Consider the following 20,695-nt stretch of genomic DNA (forward strand, 5'->3'; position numbering starts at 1 on the left):
TCATCACAATCGGACAAAACATGTGCATATAATAATTTTTACAATATTTTTGGGGGGATTCTCTGTGCCCCTGCTGGCCAACCGTGAAAAATACACCATGACTGTAATAGACATTTTTGCTTATAATCATGCAAAGAATTTATTCCCCGACTTTGGTCCAAGTCCGATAATGTTAACATTTCATGTCTAAAGAGGCGTTGACACCAAAGCGTCAAAAAACGCCTTGACGCCTCTATTTGGACGCGTTTGCATTTGAGTGTAGACGCCCCCGACGCGCGTCTTTGACGCCGTGAACAAACGGGACAAAAATACTTGACGCGCGTCCGTTGCCCTGGAAACAAAAGCCCGGTCCCGGTCTTTTCCCAAAACAATATCAGACCAGACTGAGAGAGTGTTTTTATGACATAAAACATCAGCGGAGGAGATCGGGTCGACGACTGGGGCGTATATATATTTATACTCCGCTAATGACACTGAATCAGTCCCGGTCTAGTCCTGGTTTGGTCCCGGTCTAGTTCTTGTTTAGTCCCAGTCGAGTCCTGGTTTAGTCCTGGTCCGGTCCTGGTGTAGTCCTTGCGATCGGCTCGGTGATTGTGGCGTATATATTTATGCTCCGCTCATGTTGGTGGTTCTGGTTCTGGTTCTCGGGTCTTGCTTCCTGATAATAACGTCGCTGCGTCACTGGATACTCGTCCCTGATTGGTTGACGCGGCGCGTCTGACGTGAAAAGTTCAGCATTTTCAACTTCTTGACGCTGACGCTTTGGACGCGCGTCTTGGCCGCTGACGCCAAAACGCTCAAGAAGCGCCGCGTCGACGCCAGATTCGCGCCGCGCTGACGCCGAAAACGCGCTGCAAAAACGCAGGACGCTCTAGTCGCGCGTCCACATAGACTTTACATAGAAAGTGGACGCTTTGACGCTTTGGTCTGAACGGGCCTTAAGGTAGGGGGCGCTATACTGTTCACTTTTCATATGTTTTATAGTTTATTATATTCAGACCAATATCCCGCATTAGTGATTCAAATTTCAGCACAATCGAACTAAGCATGTCCCTGTAATCATTTTTTTACTATTTTTAGGGGGAGTCTTTGCGCCCCTGCTGGCCAACCATGAAAAATGCATCATGTCCATAATGGACTTTTTTGCTTGTAATCATGCATAGAATTTAATCCCCGAATTTGGTCCAAATCCGATAATGTTGACATTTCATGTGTATGGTAGAGGGCGCTATAGAGTTCTCTTTTCATATGTTTTATAGTGTATTATATTCAGGCCGTGATCATGCATTTCTTATTCAAATTTCAGCACGATCGGACTAAGCCTGTGGGTGTAATCATTTTTTTTATTATTTTTTTGGGGAGTCTTTGCGCCCCTACTGGCCAACCATGAAAAATGCACCATGTCCGTAATAGACTTTTTTGCTTGTAATCATATACAGAATTTAATTCCCGAATTTGGTACAAATCCAATAATGCTTACGTTTCATGTCTATGGTAGGGGGCGCTATAGAGTTCATTTTTCATATGTTTTATAGTGTATTATATTCAGGCCGGGATCATGCATTAGTGATTCAAATTTCAGCACGATCGGACAAAACCTGTTTGTGTAATAAATTTTTAACTTTTTTTGGGGGAGTCTTTGCACCCCTGGTGGCCAACTGTGAAAAATACCCCATGTCCGTAATGCACTTTTTTGCTTGTCATCAGGCATAGAATTTAATTTCCGAATTTGGTAAAAATCCGATAATGTTGACGTTTCACGTCTATGCTAGGGGGCGCTATAGAGTTCACTTTTATTAGATTTCATATTTCATTACATTCAGGCCTGGGTCACGCAATTGTGATTTGAATTTGAGTTCTCTATGACAATGCCTGTGGCCGTGACAGGCCTTCGAAAAAACAGGAAACGAAGGCGTTATTCGCCGGCGTGCTACGGGCGAACCGTACGGAGTATCTCAAAAAAAAGTTGAAAATTTCTGTGAGTTCATGTCTCTAGATGTGACATGTCAAATCTGAGCTCATTTGGACGAAACCCCGGGGACTTGAATCTTTTTGTAGACCCCCAAGTCGAAACGGCGCCGAATTTTTGATCCAATATGGCCGACTTCCTGTTCGTCATACGGGTGCACAATGATTGGCTTTTTTGTTTGTCTCCATGAGTTCTATCACTGTTCCGAATTTCGTGACCCTACTCCAAAATATGCGTCTGAGCCTCCCAGTCATCTCAAAATTTTGAAATTTCAAGGGGGCGCTGTTGAATGGGGGGGCTTTGGGCATTGTCGCGATGCCCGTTTTATCGAATTTTTTGCCGGACCGGTCGATCTGGACCCCGGTTTGGGGACTTTTCGTCGATGTTCAGGGGGTCAAAAATGCGATCGTTTGGTCGGAAAAGGGAATAAAAAAAAAGAAAAAAAAAAGAAAAGAAACCGACGAAGAACAATACCCCTCGCAGTGGCGAGGGCCAATAACAACAAAATGTTTAATAATAATGTCTCTATAGCCTATCTATAGCCGGCGGGCCAGCTCTAAAACATATTTGATATGATCTCGCGGGCCAAATATAATTAAATCGCGGGCCACATTTGGCCCCTGGACCTGAGTCTGACATGTCTGCTCTAAGCAGTCTAAAAGATTGTAGAAATCTCCATCCTTAAGTTTCAAACCTATGGCAGCTCCAAGCACTGCCTACTGTAACTGTCACAAGTCGCAACTAATGACTGTAATTATTCTGGTTGCTATAGTGACAGATTGACGCTGTGTGACCTCTCTTTTTCCTCTACTGCTGCATCAGAGTAACAACCTCCCGTACACAGTTTACTCACCTGAAATGAGGACAGGCAGCAGCTCTTTCACTGTGTTCATGGAGCTCACCAACATCTGCCTGTGCTCCTGGTGGGTCAGCTCCTGTTGTCTCTCATCGATCATTTTCGACATTTTAGTCATCCCTAATGCAAGGAAAAGGACAGTTTAGCCAAATTTGTGGGGCTTTAATCAATTTAAGAAATTCTTGGTGAAAATACACACTATGTGCTCCGATTAGTCAAATAAAAGTGGGGTGTAACATTAGAATAAGATCACAAAACAATTTCTATGATCCATACAAATATTTGACACAAACGAGACAAGAAAAATACTAGTAAACTGCATATTTGTATGTAAAAAGGAAGGAAATGTCCCACTCATGCCCTCTTCCTTCAGCTCAGGTCAATATAAATAAATTAATGCCGAGAAATCAAAATCTTCTAAAAAGTCAATTCAACAACCAAGAAACTTAAGACTTTTAAGTTAGATCTTTGTTAAGAGCCAAGGCAAAGTACAGTTTAAGCAGCTGAGCAGGCTCGATTGTTACGTCCTAAATGTCCAATCACGCACAATGGAAGCATCAGTCGTGTGGAAAACCTTGGCATCGGATTTCTCCCCGGCTCATTATGCCTCAATGCGCTGACAACACTACTGACCTTTTACCTTTTAGCACCCCAGATGAATTGACTGTTTATGGTCCACCTGCTCCAAGTGAAAATGTTTTGATCCCTTATTGGTGTTGCAGAATGTTGATCAGTAAGTCAAAAATAAAGTGGGCATTAATTATTATAAACTTTAGTATTGCTCTATGTAAAGCAAATAAAAGCAGAATCATGTGAAAGGTAGGTCAATATAAGGTATATTGCTAAAGAAAATATATAAAAATAAATGAAAAATATTTTGATAAATGATAATAATGTTTTTTTTAGGACAGTAACCCCTTTTGAGCCATATTGTAAAAAGAAAGGCATTAAAATACCACATTAAAACTTTAGATTTAGTTTAGTTAGATAATTAGGATCAATAAGAAAAAATACCCCACTAATGCTAATACAATTTACACATGATAAATAGTGAATCATTTTGTTTCAACCATTGGCAAGCAATATAAAATGGGAGTGAAGAGTGGTCAGAGACATTCAAAAAACTGAGCAGACAAATCCTGCAAGCAAACCCCAGAACTTTAGATTGTAACTACTTAGACCAGTTTCTTTCTCCATTTCAAAAAGTACTTGTATGTCGATGTTATATAGTTGTTCATTTAATAAGTGTTACTTTTCTTTACCTGGTCCTAGGTTCTTGGTGTAAGTGATGAGGTCCTCCATGGTCTCCACAACCTCTGCTACAGTGAGGTACTCCAGGATTCCTTTACACACTCGGATTATCTTTCTCACCTGAAGCAAAATAAATTATATTTTAGCATCAGTATTATTTTACAAACGATTTCCTTTCTATTAAAAAAATGAAAAATAAAATAATGAATACATGTAACAACTTTTGATACTGTTATTTTTGGATATCCTTGGAGAAAACTAGTATCTTGTATGGTGTCTTTGTTTTTTGTCTTGTGATGTCTGTCTTGTGACTGCTGCCCTGACGATGAGATTTGGGCACCATTAACACGTGCGCAGTGTGATTTGAGTTACATGTTGAAACTTCAAACATACAAATGAAGGCACACCGTAGCAAGTCCATGCATACCATAGCCCTCAGTTACAATCCACGCAGTAGAGATGGACAGATCTTGAACTACGTCACAGGGAAGTAATTTGATCTGGGAGATTAGATTAGCAGCGTTTAAACTACATTACAGAACCTGAACAGCCTTGACTTCCACTCTTTCACTGTGAGACTATCCATGGGTTTAAACTAAGGCTGATTTTTCTGACCAGGATTAATGTTATTTAGATTTGCAATATATGTTTAAAACTCCAGCAGCATTCACATTTGAGAGAAGACTGAATATGAAAAAACTATTACAGGAATCCCATGAATTTCAGACCATGTGTGTAGAGGTCTAAACTACAGCTACAATAAGATTGTTCTATAAAAAGACAATATTTCATTATTTGCAGAGGACATTCTAAAACTTTACGTTGCCTTTGTAATTTGAAAACTGCGCCAACTCAAGCTGAGATTTCGATTTTATCAGAATATGTTATTGTGCAGCCTTAGTTGAAAAGAAAATTTCCACCATTGCCTTAACAATTAATAAAAAATATATATATTTTGAATGATAAAAGTCATCAAAATGGCACCTATAAAAAGGAAGCTGAAACCCATGATCTGGGGGCTTGTGAGTACAGTCAAACTGATACCTCTGCCTCGTCAAAAGTGAGCAGGAGGTCAGAGGTCCCAGAGAGTATCCCCCTGGAGCCGTCGATCAGGTAATCTCGAGCTGGGACGGAGTAAGGGTCTGCCTTCAGCATCTGAGCGGCTTGGACCAGCTTAGAGGAGGAGTTCTCAACCCTAAATAGGCATAGGTACAGACACAGTCAGAATAAGCTTTAAGGTGCTTTGTGTAACTTTTCTCTTGGCAGGCCTGTCAAATACTTTTCTCCATGGATATGTTATTGTTTTGTCTAGAATGTTTCATAGTATGGTATTAAACCTTTCTATCTTCATGGAGAACAAACTAGACCACTTTACAGGTCTGTGGGGAGGCGACCCCACTCAGAATGGTAGGTATTTCTGAGCAATGAAACCACCTGTAATTGAATAAAAGTAAGGTAGAACTATTTAATGTCATACTGTGGAACATTCCAGGCAGAGCAGTCCAGTCCAAGCAGGTGACAGAACCCCAACCAAAAAGTTACACAGTGCATTTTAAATTGTCATTGGCAGACACACACACAAAAAAAAAGACAAAATGTGTAATACTGCTTGACAATGAACTATATACATTATGAATTTATCCTTCTATCTTATGTGAGAAGATGAGAGAAATCCTCCAACATCTACTCAAGAAGAACACAATTGTTACCTTCAACATATTAGCCACTGCTACTACACTTTATAAACACAACAGATTTATTTTCTTAATTTAGACAGCATTTAATTATGGTATACTTCCCTTTATAAATACAAAAGTAAAGGAAGTTGTGTGAGAAAAAGTCCTGAATTATATTACACCATAGCTTGATTACAAAATACATAAACACGCAAAAGGAACAATATGCAGCATTAATGAAAAAGTTCTTATTGAAATGCACAATTGCCAAGGAGCAGTGATGGACATGGCCTGAAGGAGGATTTTAAGACCCCTTGAATAAATCCAAGTGTCTCTTTTTCTCTGACCCCCGTTGGTGGGGTATCGATGGCCACTGGTTCATCTATATTTAGGCAGGTTCACATTCCCACATGCCCCTTCCTAAGCCTCGCCACTCAGATTTATGTGTGTAGCAGCGTGCAAAGTGCAAGTGCACCTCAGGGACACTTGTAGAGCATGTGCTTTTTGTTAACCACAAATCAGGAAACATTCAATAGGCAGCTTTTATCTGCTGTAGTTGCTAGCTGTAAAAAGATCTAAAATAGCATGACCTTAACAGTAATAATCCTGCAATACAAATTTTTATATTTATCAAAAATCAAGGCCAGATCATGGTCATGGTACACTTTGCTGTCCCTGTAAGAAACTTGTCCCCCACATTTGACCCATAATATAATCCCGTTTTGGCAAAGTGTCAGGAGCAGTGGCCAACAACAGGCCAGGATTGGAGATCAGGCTCAAGATCAAAACACATAAAACATTTCACAGGTTATACAGCTACCCAACATCTATATTAGCCAATAGGGAAACACAATTAAGTCAAAATTTCAGATGTGCAGTGAAATTGGTAACCATGTTTTCTATGTCGCTGTCGTAATAACAATAAGTTGAGCACATTTATGAAATGACTGGGTTTGTTCTTGACATACTGAAGTCAACATTCAAACTGGATGTCAGCTCCACACAACCATCTGGACAACAAGCCCCTCTCAGTGGTGAGGACACTCTGGACCTCTCTGTGACACTGGTCTTTCCTGCCTCAGAAATGACTCTTTGTTTCATTTGGGAACATAGCCACTTTTCCTACCATTAAATGACTAAATGCTTTTCTTAACAACTTGCTGCTGTGCGAGATAGGGAATAGTTTCCATCATGTAGTCAGTGGCTCCATGTTGTTGTGTCTCAGAGTGTTTTAGTGTAAAAAGAGACAGTTAAATGACAGAGGAGTAGTACAGTAGACACTGTAATTTAGTTTGTGGAGAGGACTCACTTGATGAATGCAGGAGGCATGTCTCTCTTCATCACCTGGTCTTCCGTGGTCTGGACAGTCTCCTTCCCGACCTGTAACACAATAGAGTAAACAAGAAAACTTTCAATATTTGTCAGCTCTGGTCATGATTAGGTGTATTCTATTTACTGGACAAGGCAGAGTTAGTTAAGGGCTGGCAAGGATCACAAACCACTCACATTCATTCACTCATGTAACACAATACATGCTTAACTATGGACTGCAGAAGTATCACATCAGCCCATAGTGGCAAGAGAGTGACGAACAGTGCAGAGGTGTGAATTCACAAATTTTACTACAACCTATGTAGTGAATGGTGTTTTTTTTTTTTTTTTTATCACATTTAGAATTTCTAACATATTAAGGAGTCAAAATCTTTGAATATAATAAGAACAATGTGGTTTTGTTTGTGGTAAATGTGTCTCATTCTGCTGAAGTAACTGAACTTGACAGTGACCACCGAGTGCATTGATTTTTCTATCAGTGTTGTTTAGTGGGTTTTAAATGCAACATGAACCTTTTCCACTGAGCTACTATGGCTGCTTGATTATGGAAAAAATAATAATAATGATTATTTAAATAAAATGGAAATCCCAATACTTCAAACCATTATTTGCTTAGAGAGAAGGTGGTGCATGTGTGCCTAAAATCAAGAGAACAAGCAGATGAAATGAAAGTAGATGACATATCTCACAGAAATAGATTGTTGTAAACATACTCTAGAAGATGAATGGTACAATCCCTAAGCAAATTGTCCACTCAAGGAAACACATTTGTGCACACTGAAGACAGTGAGTGAACTTTTTTTTTTCTTTCAGTAAAACTGTATTTAAAATTTGAATAATTGCACACCCTACAGTTCTTTTTCCTCTAATTTTCAGACTGTTTCTCCAATGTTTACATTTGGGTAAATGCCCAAAGCAACACGCAGAAAAATGGCCTGAAAGTTTTAAAGACAATGTATACAGTTGCAGGAAACAGCCTCAACCAATGACAACACTGGCATGGTAATAAACGAGTGATTTCTAATACAAATGCATATGACATAAAAATAAAAGAAGCACCAGCCTTCAGCTGTTGCCAACACAGCCACTATACTACAGATGCAATTACAGTGAGAGGAAAGTGTCAGTCTCTTGGTGCTGTGTCAATGAAAGTCTGCTAATAGACTTACTGGCTCCAGAGACTCAGGCTTTCAAACAACACCATTTCCCAGGTACAGCACCTTCCTTTTATTACAAACCAAATAAAGCAGCTGCATCACAACAAATATTTCAAAATCTATCTGCATGTAGTGGTGTGCAATACTGACCAAAACATGTGTTAATCCCAGTAACACGATTTTTTGCAATCAGTCATAAATGTGCAAAAATAGACCATTACATATGGTGGTTGTGGTTCAAGTATTGAACAAAAAGTTAACGGGATGCAAACTACTAGAAACAGAAATATAACCCTATACCCTTGTTTGGATGACTACACAGTAAGCTTGTTTTATTCTGATTAATGAGCACATATTGTACCTTTTTAGTCTAAATAGTGTATTTTTATTAAATCATAGACAATATACCTAATGTTCTAATTTTGTATATCAACCAACAATTTTAAAATTATCTTTATTGGTATAGTAGCCACCTTTATGTTACCATAATACTTTTTTTTTTCCTTAAGAAGTGTCGCCATAGCAAATCATCTGTCTTCTACTGGGCAGTGAATTATTGCAGATTTGACTGTATTTCAAGTCATTTCTGATGCAACAGTCCCTATACTGGGGCATGGAACTGACCCAAAGTGTATACTGGCTATACTGGAGTGTGGACTGGTCAAAGACTTATGGACTGTGAACTTCTGACACAACTAAAACAAGCTAAAAATGCTAAGAATGTAGTTTTACAAGCTGAATGATTCCATCTGGTTGATACTTATCAAGAAAATGTTCAGGTTGCACCAGTACTTCCCGTAAACAGTAAAGGCTCATCTATAATTAATATGAGTTAAAGTGGTCTGGTGGATGCAATGACTGAAGCTGTATGTGGTAAAGGGGGAAGAGAGGAGTGACAGCTGCCACTCAGATCCAGTCTGCTAACCATGAACATATGGTTAATGGATGTCCAAAAACCAGATTTAATCCAGCACCTTTAATGACTAGTGGCATCATGTTAACATATGTTTAATTACTTATTTGAAAATTCTCATTATAAACACCAAATGATGTATTAGTTAATAAGTATGCACTTAAAAGCCATTCTGAAGCATTACACTAAATATATTACGCTATAGTGAGTGATTAATGAGTGATTAACTATGCTGTTCGGGTATTATGTAATTCAAGGCAAATTACTATGCATGCTCAGTCTAAGTCAGCACTCCTTAAACTATCTTAAAACTGGCACAAAGACAAAATGTGATTCTGAGGTTTAAATATTTTATAGCTAAAATACAGTATAAAGTGAGCATGTGTCTTTTAGGAAATGTTGCTGGCATCCAATGTTGATATCTAAGAATAGATTTGAGGCAGAGCAGGGAACAGAAGGGAAATGCAGTCAGCCAAGATGAACATGAACCTGGCATCAAATATACGGTAGACCCTTATATTTACAAGGAAAGGGCAGTTGGTAACAGTGTGTGCCGGGGCAGAGGAGAGCCGGTGTGGACCAGACACTTGGCACATAGTTTGACACTCTTTGGGGGGCTGCATGCTCCTGCTACCTTTTAAGACTCTTAAGACTGACTCATTTCTCATTTCTCTCTCCCCTACTTTCACTGCAAGTGTGTGGTTACTTCACTCAACGATAAATCTATTTATTCCCTCCTCTCCCTCTCCCCAGACACCCTAAGCACCTATGAAGATATACGAGACAAACTGCTTTATAAGAATCTTTCCACAAATTTGCTATTTTCCCTACACTTGCAGCAGTAGCATCTTTGGAGCTCATTAGTTGGTATCACCCCACATACTACCTCTGCCACAGTGAGACTGACACCATCTTGTGCGTGTCTAAGTGTTTTGGTGACCTAGATTTTACATACCCCCCTAGCCTGCCACAGAGCCCACCCGGGATGGGGTTAACTATGTAATTGTATCACTTTGCATTGGTGCGCTCATGTTGGTCTGTATAGTGGGTTATATTTGAGTTTAAACACAAGTGTGGAAATGAATCAGCTTTCTAAAATCAAGCCTGTGTCCTCACAAATGTGTGAATGTGGGTGTTAGGTGTCATTCATATCCATTTAAATCAGTTGACCAAACATTCAGTCCCTACTGGTCTGACAAGCTCGGTCCTCCAGCCACTTTGCCATTTCTATCAGCACCTTCTTGTTCTTCTTTGTCACTTCAAAACTGTCTTTAAACAAGAAAACATGCCTCAGATTCTTAGATTTAGACAAATTTTATTGATCAACAAGGGAAATTATTTAATACAATATATTTGCTATGTTATTTTGTGATATTGTTGTAAAGCAACTCTATGTCCAAATACAGACATGTTCACCCACTCATCCTTTTGGTCAAGTGACTCCATCATGCTCTAAGTGACAAGCTGATTCAACCAGTGACTGTGAAGTCTGAACTTTCAGAAGCAGCAGATACAGATAATGTTAGATACCTCTTTGTAAAGGCATAAATAAAATAGTGTACAGAGATGGCTGTCTATCAACTTATTTTGATAATGTAAATTAAAAATAAAATAAAATATGCCATCCCTCTGTCGATGTGTCCTTGTCCATTATGTCACCCGTAGTTTCTCATCTCCATCACGTGGAACAGGCTTGCAGCTCCGATTAGCCTCCGTCTGCTCTATGTCTGGACAAATCTACTCAATGCATCACCAACTAGTGATCATGATTTAGGAGTCAATTACACACTACAATTACACTAGCTTGCTGCTGGTTAATTTGTATATTGGCAGGTGAAAATATTTACACTATAGATGACCTTGCTGACACAGGCTTCTGCTTAGACCAACACATGCAAACACTACTCATGGCTATGGGACTAAATGCAACTGACAGTCTCAATAACATTTAGAGGCATAAAAACAAAATAATTTCAAAAGTTTTTAAAACTGTTCTGCTTAAGCCTACAACACCATGTGCATTTTCAAAGTATTTAAATACATGTTTTTTCTGGTTTCAAAAATAGTTAAGTTAAAGAGAGTCAGGGACACGATTCTGCCAGCTCTGCTTATCCATAATCTCCTGGATCATTGTCAACACAGGAGCAAAAAGGAGGTTCAGGAAGAAGAGACTAGAATGACATCAAGCATATTACGTCTGTGAAATAACACTTTGACAAGCACACTAAATTTTGTGCACAAACGTGAATGCACACCAAGAAAAAAAACTTCACAAAGTAAACTAGTTAATGTATCAAAGAATACTTAATAATATGCCATCGATATAATCATAAGAATCATACATCTTATTTCAAGCAACACTCATTCCTTTCCCTCCACAAACCTCACTGACTTTAGGGGCCATCTGATAAGACCAGGACAAGCTAAGTTTGACATTTTGGCTTGAAGGCTGCAGATTATGAAGAGCAGGAGCTCCAGCTGTCCACTTTCACATGTGTTTTAATGACATTTATAGACCTACATGGACCTGAGTTTCTTTGCTGTAGGACAACAATTACGTACATTGTTTCATGCGCAGCCCATATGACAGCCTATTACTGTGATTATGTGTGTATTAATATGCTTAGGGTATTGGAGTGCAAGACTATGTATTTTGAAGTGATTTGGCGCTCTAAACTCACCCGCACAAGGTTGCTGACTGCTGCCTGCACTGCAGCCACTGGCACAGTCAGATCCGGGATGGCTTTCCCATCCACCTCGCCTTCCTCGTGCATAATGACTAGGTGGGAGATCTGCTGGGCCACCGGCTCCAGGATACTCTCAATTGTCTTGGTATGAAACACCGGCATCTTGGATGACTTTTTTACCGCAGCCCCTTTAGATGAAAAGATCCCTCCTCTCCTCCAACCTCCTCTCCTTCACACGAGGGCAAATCCCGGGTTGGCAATACAGTCCCTACGCCCTCATGCGCGCGGTGTGTCCTCGCTGGAGCTCTGGACTAGGACGGTTCGTGTCCTCCGCTGGGAGCGACACTAGAATCGTGACAGAAAGGAATCACCGCCCTCCGCCCAATCACATCAGAGGAACACCGCTACCAGGCAGCTCGCTGCTGGTGCGCATTGACGCTCTGCTCATCGTACTCACGCACGGCACACGCGCAAGCACGCGCTAATCCGGCAAGTAAGAGCGCTTCCCCACGTGACGTCATGCATGCCAGAGACCCCTGAAAAGGGAAAGTGTTTGAGTGACTTAAAGATAATACATAAAATATGGCAGGGACAATGCTCATTTCAAAACGTCCACGGCATTCAGTAAAATATAGGCATTTGAAAATACAGGAAGGAAGCAATGCCTTGTTAGAAAACAGAATACTCAGAATCAGAAAGACGATGCTATAAGGGCTTTATTTATTATTCGTTTAACTTATGTGTTTCAGTCTCGTAAAAGTCAGTTTCTTGTGTGAAACCTTAGATGACACAGCGGTGATTTGCACTGGTCCTACAGGTATAACCTGAGTTTTCCAATGTTTGGCATTGGATCTGGCGTCATTAAAAGGTAGGGGTCCATGTCTCCTGTACACATCTAAATAAAGACCGGAGATATGGAGTCACGAAGACATAAATCATCAAACTATTGAACAAAGCAACACATTTGATCATGTCTATGAGAATATGCATTTTATAACAATATATCACAAAGATTATATTAGCAGAAAAAAATATCTTACGCATTGTTAACTCTAATCTGTGATTTTTCCTTACGTGGCATCTTGCGCTGCCCTTTGGGTATGCACAATCCCGTCTACCTAACTCACAGTTGAACCATGTTCGTCCCTAAGAATTGTCCTTAAAGAGGAGTGAGTTTCATCCTGGTGCTTTTCAAACCCATATAAGGCTATGACTCTCCAAAGCAGTAAAGTAAACCTGCAATGAGTAATTGAAGGCCAATAGGACAGTGTGATTGGTCCAAGTAGCACTGCATCTGTATATGTGCACTTGTCAAAACAAACTATGAAATAAACCATCTGGGGGGTGGCTTGGAGCTTTTGTAAAGAATGCTTTCAGTAATAATCAGCTTCTCACAGTCAGCAAAAAATAGTTTACATATGATATATTAAAAAAGAGAACAGCGATATGCAGTAAATATTAATTGTCACATGTGTTATGAATCAAGTAAATCAAAATCAAGTAATCAAAATGTATTTGTATAGCACTTTCCAGTAGCCAAAAGGTACACAAGGTGCTTCGCAGAGGCAACAAATAAGCATGCAATACAACATTAATGAAGATGATATTCATTAAGAACTGTGTCAATGAGGTGTGTGCAGTTCAGGGGGAAGGCTGTTCCAGAGCCTGGGAGCGTATACTGAAAGCAGCCCGATCGCCACACTTCTTTTATCCGGACCTAGAAAGAAAGTTGTAGTCACAGGAGTGCAGTGGCCTCTAGACTGGGGTAAGGTCACTGACGGCCTTGTGTATCAAGAGAAGCACTTTAAACTCTTCCCTTAATTCCATTGCAAACCATTTTAGATGCATGTATACTGTATGAAATGAATAATAATAATAATAATAATAATAATAATAATAATAATAATAATATACAGAGAAAATGAGTGAATATTTAGGCAAAATTGCTTCTGATTATTGCTTTCACAACTGGCTCCATAAAGTAGAGGTGGTGGTGTTCTAACAATCCTCTTAGTGCTACCAATTATTTGTTTATTTAAAACGAATAGTGCACGTTAATTAACGTGATTTCATGTAAATATAAATATACTATCTGCTGTCCCATAACATTGTAGATGTGTTAAATTAAGTGAGTGGTAGATGTAATAACCAGCTGTTACTACTTCCTACATTCTGAGGAGTTTAAATGTAGAGTGATTAGATGGACTTTATGGGTAGGGTCTAATATTAAGAAGATTATTAAACTGTTCACTATGGATTTCAACTCAGCAGCTCCTCCTAGTGTTAATTATTGAGCAATGTCCTGGTGAAACTACATTAAAATGTTACTTCCAAACAATGGAGCATTAAAATAACATTCGTAAAAATAATATATCATAATTCAGGCAGTGTAATAATGTTTTAGGAGGAATTTAATGAATAACATAAGAGACAGTTAATAATTTATAATATGCAAATAATTTATAATATGTGCAGTAGGACCAGCCTTTTACAAAAACAAAAGTAATAAATAAATTAAATTTAAAATTAATATACAAATTACATTCTCATTCTCACTGAAAACTGAAAAGAAATGAAAGTCGTACCAAAAAAAAAAGGATCTGGAGTGCAAAATGCAGTTAAGCCTGTGATACATTGTCCTATGTAAATAACGTTATTGTTAAGCTGCCTTTAAGAATCATAATATTCTCCAAACCCTCATTTTGTTGGATACATTATCCCTGCTGTGTATTTGGGTAGGCCTGTGTTTTTTGCAATCCATCTATTATAGTTGGTGACTTTGGTGTATACTCCTGGTTTGTTTCTGTTGGCACATCCATCTCCCCAACTGACCACGCCAAACAGGAACATCCGCCCTGCGACTTTGCAGAGCAAAGGACCACCTGAGTCCCCCTGTCAAAAGAGTTACAGTTTTAGTTACAAGTATGGTAAATTGTATGTAATTAATTCAAAACATATCCATAGACGTTAAGGTTTTTATGAACTGGTCTTGCTGGATTAATTGACTTACTTTGCAGGAATCAATACTCCAACTAGGGTGTGCCGCACAAAACATGTTCCCAGTGAGGCTGCCTCCATAATAGTCTTTTCTCCTGCATTCTGACTGGGAGAGCAGGTTTACATGACCCTCTTTAAGGACATTTGAATAAGCCCAAGCATCTGAAGACATTGTATTATTAGTATATTTTAAGTAATTAGTAAGTTAATTAAATGATCTGAAAATCTTACATTGGTCTTCCTTGCCATATCCTGCAATAGTGCATTGAAATCCAACAGGTAACTGAGTTCGAAATGGTGGGAGGCACACAGTACGAGTGGTAGCAGATTTAACAGCACATCCTCCATTTTGGTTTTTGATCTTTAGAAGCGCTGAAACATAATAATATGATGATAAATATGACAAATCTACAAAAAAAAGAAAAATAATATATAAAAAATAAATAGTAATGCTTTCAAGTAACTTTAGTAGGAGTAATATAGTTCTGGATTTAATAAATCTTTGAATGAACGGCAAAAAATATTCATTTGTACATTGTTACACATGGCACCTGTCTTACCTATATCATTATCGTAGTTGGATGCATTGTATTTGCGATGTATAACCAGTTTTTCCACCATAAACTTTTGGTCCTTGGAAACATTGGTTTCATTAATTGCACTCTTGCCCAAATAAACAGTAAATTGATTCACATTTTGGTCCAACCTTAAAAAAAACACAAGCTTATCAACATTTATGTATTGTTTAAGCCACATTTTTCACAGCATCAAAAGAGAAACTGAAAATTACCCATCAAAGCAATGTGCAGCTGTGACAACCCAACAAGGCGTGATGAGTGAGGCGCCACAAAGAAAGGTTCCACGACGAGTAAAGATGGCTGCCACCCAGGGCTGTGACTCTATACGTGTGAAAGATCCACCCACTACTCTATACAGCTTACGTTCAGATGTCTGACCACAAGTGAGTTCTGTTGAAAGACAAAAGACCATACAATGAGTGAGTAGATGTAGATATCAGAAGTGTTGAGTATATTTTGTGTTGGGTTCCATGTCCATGTCCATGAAAAAATCAGACAATCATGCATGTATTAAGACTAAACAAATACCTGTATCTTGAGGTTCAACTGTACGAGGTTTGACTGTTGAGGTAGAACCTGAAAAAATTTGTATTTTAATTAAAAACAATAAATATATATCATTATAAATGCACACGTTACTGGACAGATAGTAACTTACATTGTGGAATTTTGCAGTATTCCCTGACTATACCAGTTTCCCCTTGAACTCTGCACCATGGCTTCAGTTTGCCATTTGGGTTCCTAAACATATGATTGCAAAAAGCTTAAAAAAAAAATCACATTCAGTATGCAATGAATGTGATATGCTTATTGAATTTACCTGCAGTAATTATGATTGCGAGTGCTATCAAAAACTCCCCAAAAACTGTATCCACCCCAGTTCAGGCATGGACGTCCACTTTCAGAATGAGACACTGTTCCTCTGTAACTACTGCCATCTCCAGATACACAATCACCTGAAAGTCATAGTTATTATATGAATATATCTATGATTAATTAACAAACAAATCATTTTCAAATTTAGATATCAGGCTTACCTTTAGAAATGCTGCTTTGTCGATTAAATGACCACTTTGTAGACATTGCCTAAGATGAGTAGAAAAAGGCAATAAGTTCACAATTGTACATAAAGGTGAATCAGTGTACTTCTCTTTATCTATATTGTGTATTTACCATCTCAATACTGAATGACATAATGACGGCGACGATGACTAATAGATTCATCCTCACTTGTGGTTTCACTTCTTCTTATTGCAGATATTTTTGTCTGAAGATGTAAGAGGAACAAAAGTAATTAATAAGGAAGACTTTCTGTAAAACCTTATATGGAAAATGCAAATAAGAATCAAACACTACTTCTGAATGATAAATAGTTTTACAATGAATCTTACTGTGACACAGTGTTAGACACAGTGTTAGCAACTAAATGTTTTAACAGATTACAGTGTTTGTTGAAAATCACTGAAGAACATGACGCACCAACTACTTATCTGCATTGACAATAGTGATAATAACAATAATACATGCATATAGCCAAACTAAAGTTATGCTTTGTAAGACATGTATACGTTTACTACTATACCATGCAAAATTAAATGTGACCTTTAAAATAATATTCAACAAAAATAAACATTATAGCATAGTTATAAAATATTTTTGTGAAATACCTTTAAATATGCAATCTCCTGGTCTGAACAAGAGATAGTTCTTTGATTCCTCTGCGATTTTATTGAAGGTGTTCCTGTAAGTCGTACTCAACGTTGGGTCCAGTTGAAGTGTTTGTGTTGAAGTCTGCCAATGTTGCCTTTTAAACAGTCCTACAGAGCCTGGGGGAGGAGATTATTCGTACAATATGAACACATGTGCAGCCCTAAAGACAAAATGTTGTCATTTCCTGTACCAGCACTCAGCAGTGACCACTAAACCTCCTCCTCTTTGGAACATGGCCAAACTTGGTCAAGTACCTGTTGTTTTATCGTGGGAGTAAATGCTATAGTGAAGTTATGATCATTTTAGGGGCAATGGCTTATTTAATCGATATTTCAAATCACACAGTCTTGCACTATACACAGATGGGGATTTACTGAAAATGAAATGTTTTAATATTACTTTTAGTAAAGATCGACTAATATGATTTTTTATTTATGTCTGATGCTGATTGATTAGAATTTTAGGTTGATTTAGATTAAATGTATTCTTGATTAAATTTATGTATTTGAATTCAGCACAAACCTTGCAAAGCACAGCACATGAACCTTGTTTTTACCAAAAGGTTTACCAAATAAAGCTTTAAGGATATACTTCATGGAGCTGGTTGCCACACCAGCTGATTTAAATATAAATAAATATATCTGGTTGGACTAAAATTATCTGCCTCTGCTGAAGATTTAAGACCGATATGCAAAAAAGTGCAAATACTGGCCCGATATGTCGGCCGACCGATAAATTAGTCTGCCTCTAGCTTTAAGTATTGTATCCAGTTTGATTCTATCCCACTTGAAATCTCTATAAAATGTTTGTAGCAAAGAAGGAATTGTACATTTTAGCTCCTGATTGTAAAAAAAAAGAACAAAAAATCTCTCTCTCAACACAGTTGTAATATAGGTGTAATAATAGCATTTAAAAAGTGACAACATCATTTGCACTGTGCTGCCTACTGCATATATATATATATATATATATATATGACATAAGTCATGCATAGTCATTTAAAGCATTTAAAAACCATTTAGAGCAAGAACATGTCTTGTAATCTTTGCTGATGTAACAGCAGACTTTAATTTTCAGGGGAATTTCTTACCAAAAAAAAGTATTGCTTCATTTTTTAAGTGGCTACAGTTACTCACGTTTCCTCTTGAAAGCTTAACTTTGGGGATTTCTGGCCTCGAGGGCTGTTCTACAGCAAGGTAGACGTCAAGAGTGGCGCACAGGTGTTTTATTATGAACAACCATTTCAAAAGAAATGTCCTAACTTTGGAAACAACCAAATAGCTGTGGTTTAGCCCATTGGTTTGTTCCCTCAAGCCCATCTGACCACTTGTTGATGTGTCTATTTTAAAAAGTGAAGTGCTTCATGCCATTATGTTGTATACACAAATCACTCTTAAACCACATAATACAAGGTGGGTGAAGTATCTTGCTCAAGGACACAATGACAGTATTTGTAGCCCACTGGTATGAGCTAGCATCAAACTCCAAACCTATCTATTATAAGCGAACAATCTAATCTGCCACCACTGGTACTGTAATACAACTTTCTAGTCAGGGGAAACTGTCTGGTTACGTTTCACATAAATTTTCTACTAATGAAATAAAAATAAAGTCAGAACGTTACTACATTCTAATGTTCATTCTCCACTTCAACAAGGATTCTGCTTGAGGTATGTTTCCATTTTTTCAAGTAACTCAGGATACTGTTACTCACGCCGGATGAAGTATAGCGCCAACAATCAGTGGTACTTTACTGTACTATATTTTATTATGACAATGGCTGTCAGTTACTCACAGAGGCTTAATCACACTTTGTTAAATTTCCTGACTGACTAAACATACTGAGTGACCAACCCCAAATAAAAATACTTTGATGTACTGGCTCTGTATGAAATAAAACCTTTTAGGCTGTGTGAAAATTTTACATTTGTTAAGACAAGAGAAGTTTATTTCTCCAGAAAGACAATTTGTTTTTGGCTACAGTGCCACCTATAGCTAGATATCACAATATACAAAAATCACAGCCTCCCAGGTGCAAAGTGATATTAGGAAATCTGTATCTGGTTTAAAAATGATAACAAAATTACCGTTATTATTGAAATACCGTTCAAATACATTATGTATGTTAAAGTATGCAATATTCAATTAGGCTATCCAGATTCTCAGCCCCACAACAGTGACCAATGGTTAAATCTCTTTTTAATTTGAATGGACAATTGGTTTTATGATAAATATGGTTTACTACCGGTACTTAATTCTCAAGATTTCATGAATAAACGGTTTCTCATTGTGAAGTAAAACACACATTCTGTTTCCTTGACTCGCCTCATCGCATGTAAGCACCATTGTTGAACTGTCAACAGGGAAACATAAACAGACACCTACAAAGTTACTCACTTCCCATTTTCAAGGAAGAGGCCATATCCGGTAAGAGTCACCATACAAGGGTTTCTTCATTTGATGTCCTGGTAAAATAAAACTTAATTAACAATAGTCTAGAGGGTAACATTCTCCCTAAGTTCTAAATATTATGTGCTTGTAAAAATATGGAAATATTAAACTAACATACACACTGCACTTTTCTCACCTTTGTGTCTCAGTCAAAGGTGTCAGCAGAACTGGTCAGGTAGGGTCAGCAGATCCTGTGTCAGAACAGTTTGAGGAGAGAAAGAGCCAAAGGTGTAGTAGTTATTTTAGAACCAATGATTGTATGAGGAACTGACAGATGGCAAATAGAATAAATAGAAACATTAGCTATATGTATGCTAATCAGGATAAGGCATAGCGCCAACATATTATGACAATGTCTGTCAATGACTCACAGAGGCTTAGTCACGCTTTGTTAAATTTCCTGACATGAATAAACACACTGAGTGACCGATTCCAAATGAAAACATTTTGATATATCGGCTCTATATTAAATATTTAGATTATCATAAATGTTGACCCTTAATCTAACAAATGGATAGTGATGCATTTTTAGTTTTTTCTTTTTATGTGAAATTGATTTGAAATAAATCAGTAACATAATAGTACTGTGTTATTAATAGTTTAATAGTTTGTAACAGTGCAAATTTTTCATCATTCTGTTAAACTCATGGACAGATTTCTTGATCACCATGGAGATGATATTAATTGTGCCTATGTTCTCTTCTGAAGAGACCAGGTTTAGCTCATAACATTGGTGAATACACATACATGGATAGCTCAACTACTTTTTTTAACAAAGCCCTGTGACCTCTATACATCAGAGGATGACACCCACCTCTATGATGAGGACTTCAACCAGGAGGCTCTGATCTGCCCCACACCAACAGGGGGCTTAGGAGCCAGGGGAAACCCAACTGGTGTCTCCCAAAATCCAGGACTCCTCAAATCCTGAAGAAAAAAGTCTGGTCCAGGAGCTTCCACCCTGGAGGACAGCACTCTGGACAGGGTGCTGTGAGAAGAGTTGGAGCGGACAAGAGCCAAGCTTGGAGATCAGACCCAAATAAGCAATTCTTTGGACCACAAGCAAAAGGACTTGGAGTCGCAAAAACTCACTGATTTTCTTCAGAAGAAAGACAAGC

The 20,695-nt window shown here is 38.2% G+C and overlaps 2 protein-coding genes across 4 annotated transcripts in view; both read right to left on the reverse strand.

Annotated features, from left to right (window-relative positions):
• The window catches only part of LOC110157168 (vinculin-like), a 25,746-nt gene extending 11,664 nt beyond the window's left edge, over nt 1-14,082 (reverse strand). For all 3 annotated transcript variants that reach the window (XM_055163034.1, XM_055163033.1, XM_055163032.1), the window contains exons 1-5: nt 11,836-14,082; nt 7,062-7,132; nt 5,121-5,271; nt 4,088-4,196; nt 2,823-2,945 (exon numbers count right to left, since the gene is read on the reverse strand). In XM_055163034.1, the coding sequence (XP_055019009.1) occupies nt 2,823-2,945; nt 4,088-4,196; nt 5,121-5,271; nt 7,062-7,132; nt 11,836-12,003 (622 nt within the window). In that variant the 5' untranslated portion in view covers nt 12,004-14,082. The remainder of the gene's footprint in view (nt 1-2,822; nt 2,946-4,087; nt 4,197-5,120; nt 5,272-7,061; nt 7,133-11,835) is intronic.
• A 152-nt stretch (nt 14,083-14,234) lies between these two features.
• Nucleotides 14,235-17,241, reverse strand: plaua (plasminogen activator, urokinase a). Its single transcript, XM_020921462.2, has 11 exons — nt 17,084-17,241; nt 16,590-16,683; nt 16,454-16,502; nt 16,237-16,372; nt 16,075-16,157; nt 15,945-15,992; nt 15,629-15,806; nt 15,399-15,544; nt 15,070-15,210; nt 14,852-15,000; nt 14,235-14,733 (listed from the first exon to the last, which is right to left on the reverse strand). The coding sequence occupies exons 2-11, from the start codon at nt 16,638-16,640 to the stop codon at nt 14,539-14,541; spliced, it is 1,176 nt and encodes a 391-aa protein (XP_020777121.1). The 5' UTR covers nt 16,641-16,683; nt 17,084-17,241; the 3' UTR covers nt 14,235-14,538.
• Between the last annotated feature and the right edge of the window lie 3,454 nt (nt 17,242-20,695).

This window comes from Boleophthalmus pectinirostris, unplaced genomic scaffold (genome assembly GCF_026225935.1).
Source record: "Boleophthalmus pectinirostris isolate CB_2022bp ecotype Guang Dong unplaced genomic scaffold, ASM2622593v1 HiC_scaffold_5, whole genome shotgun sequence".
Taxonomy (NCBI): domain Eukaryota; kingdom Metazoa; phylum Chordata; class Actinopteri; order Gobiiformes; family Gobiidae; genus Boleophthalmus; species Boleophthalmus pectinirostris.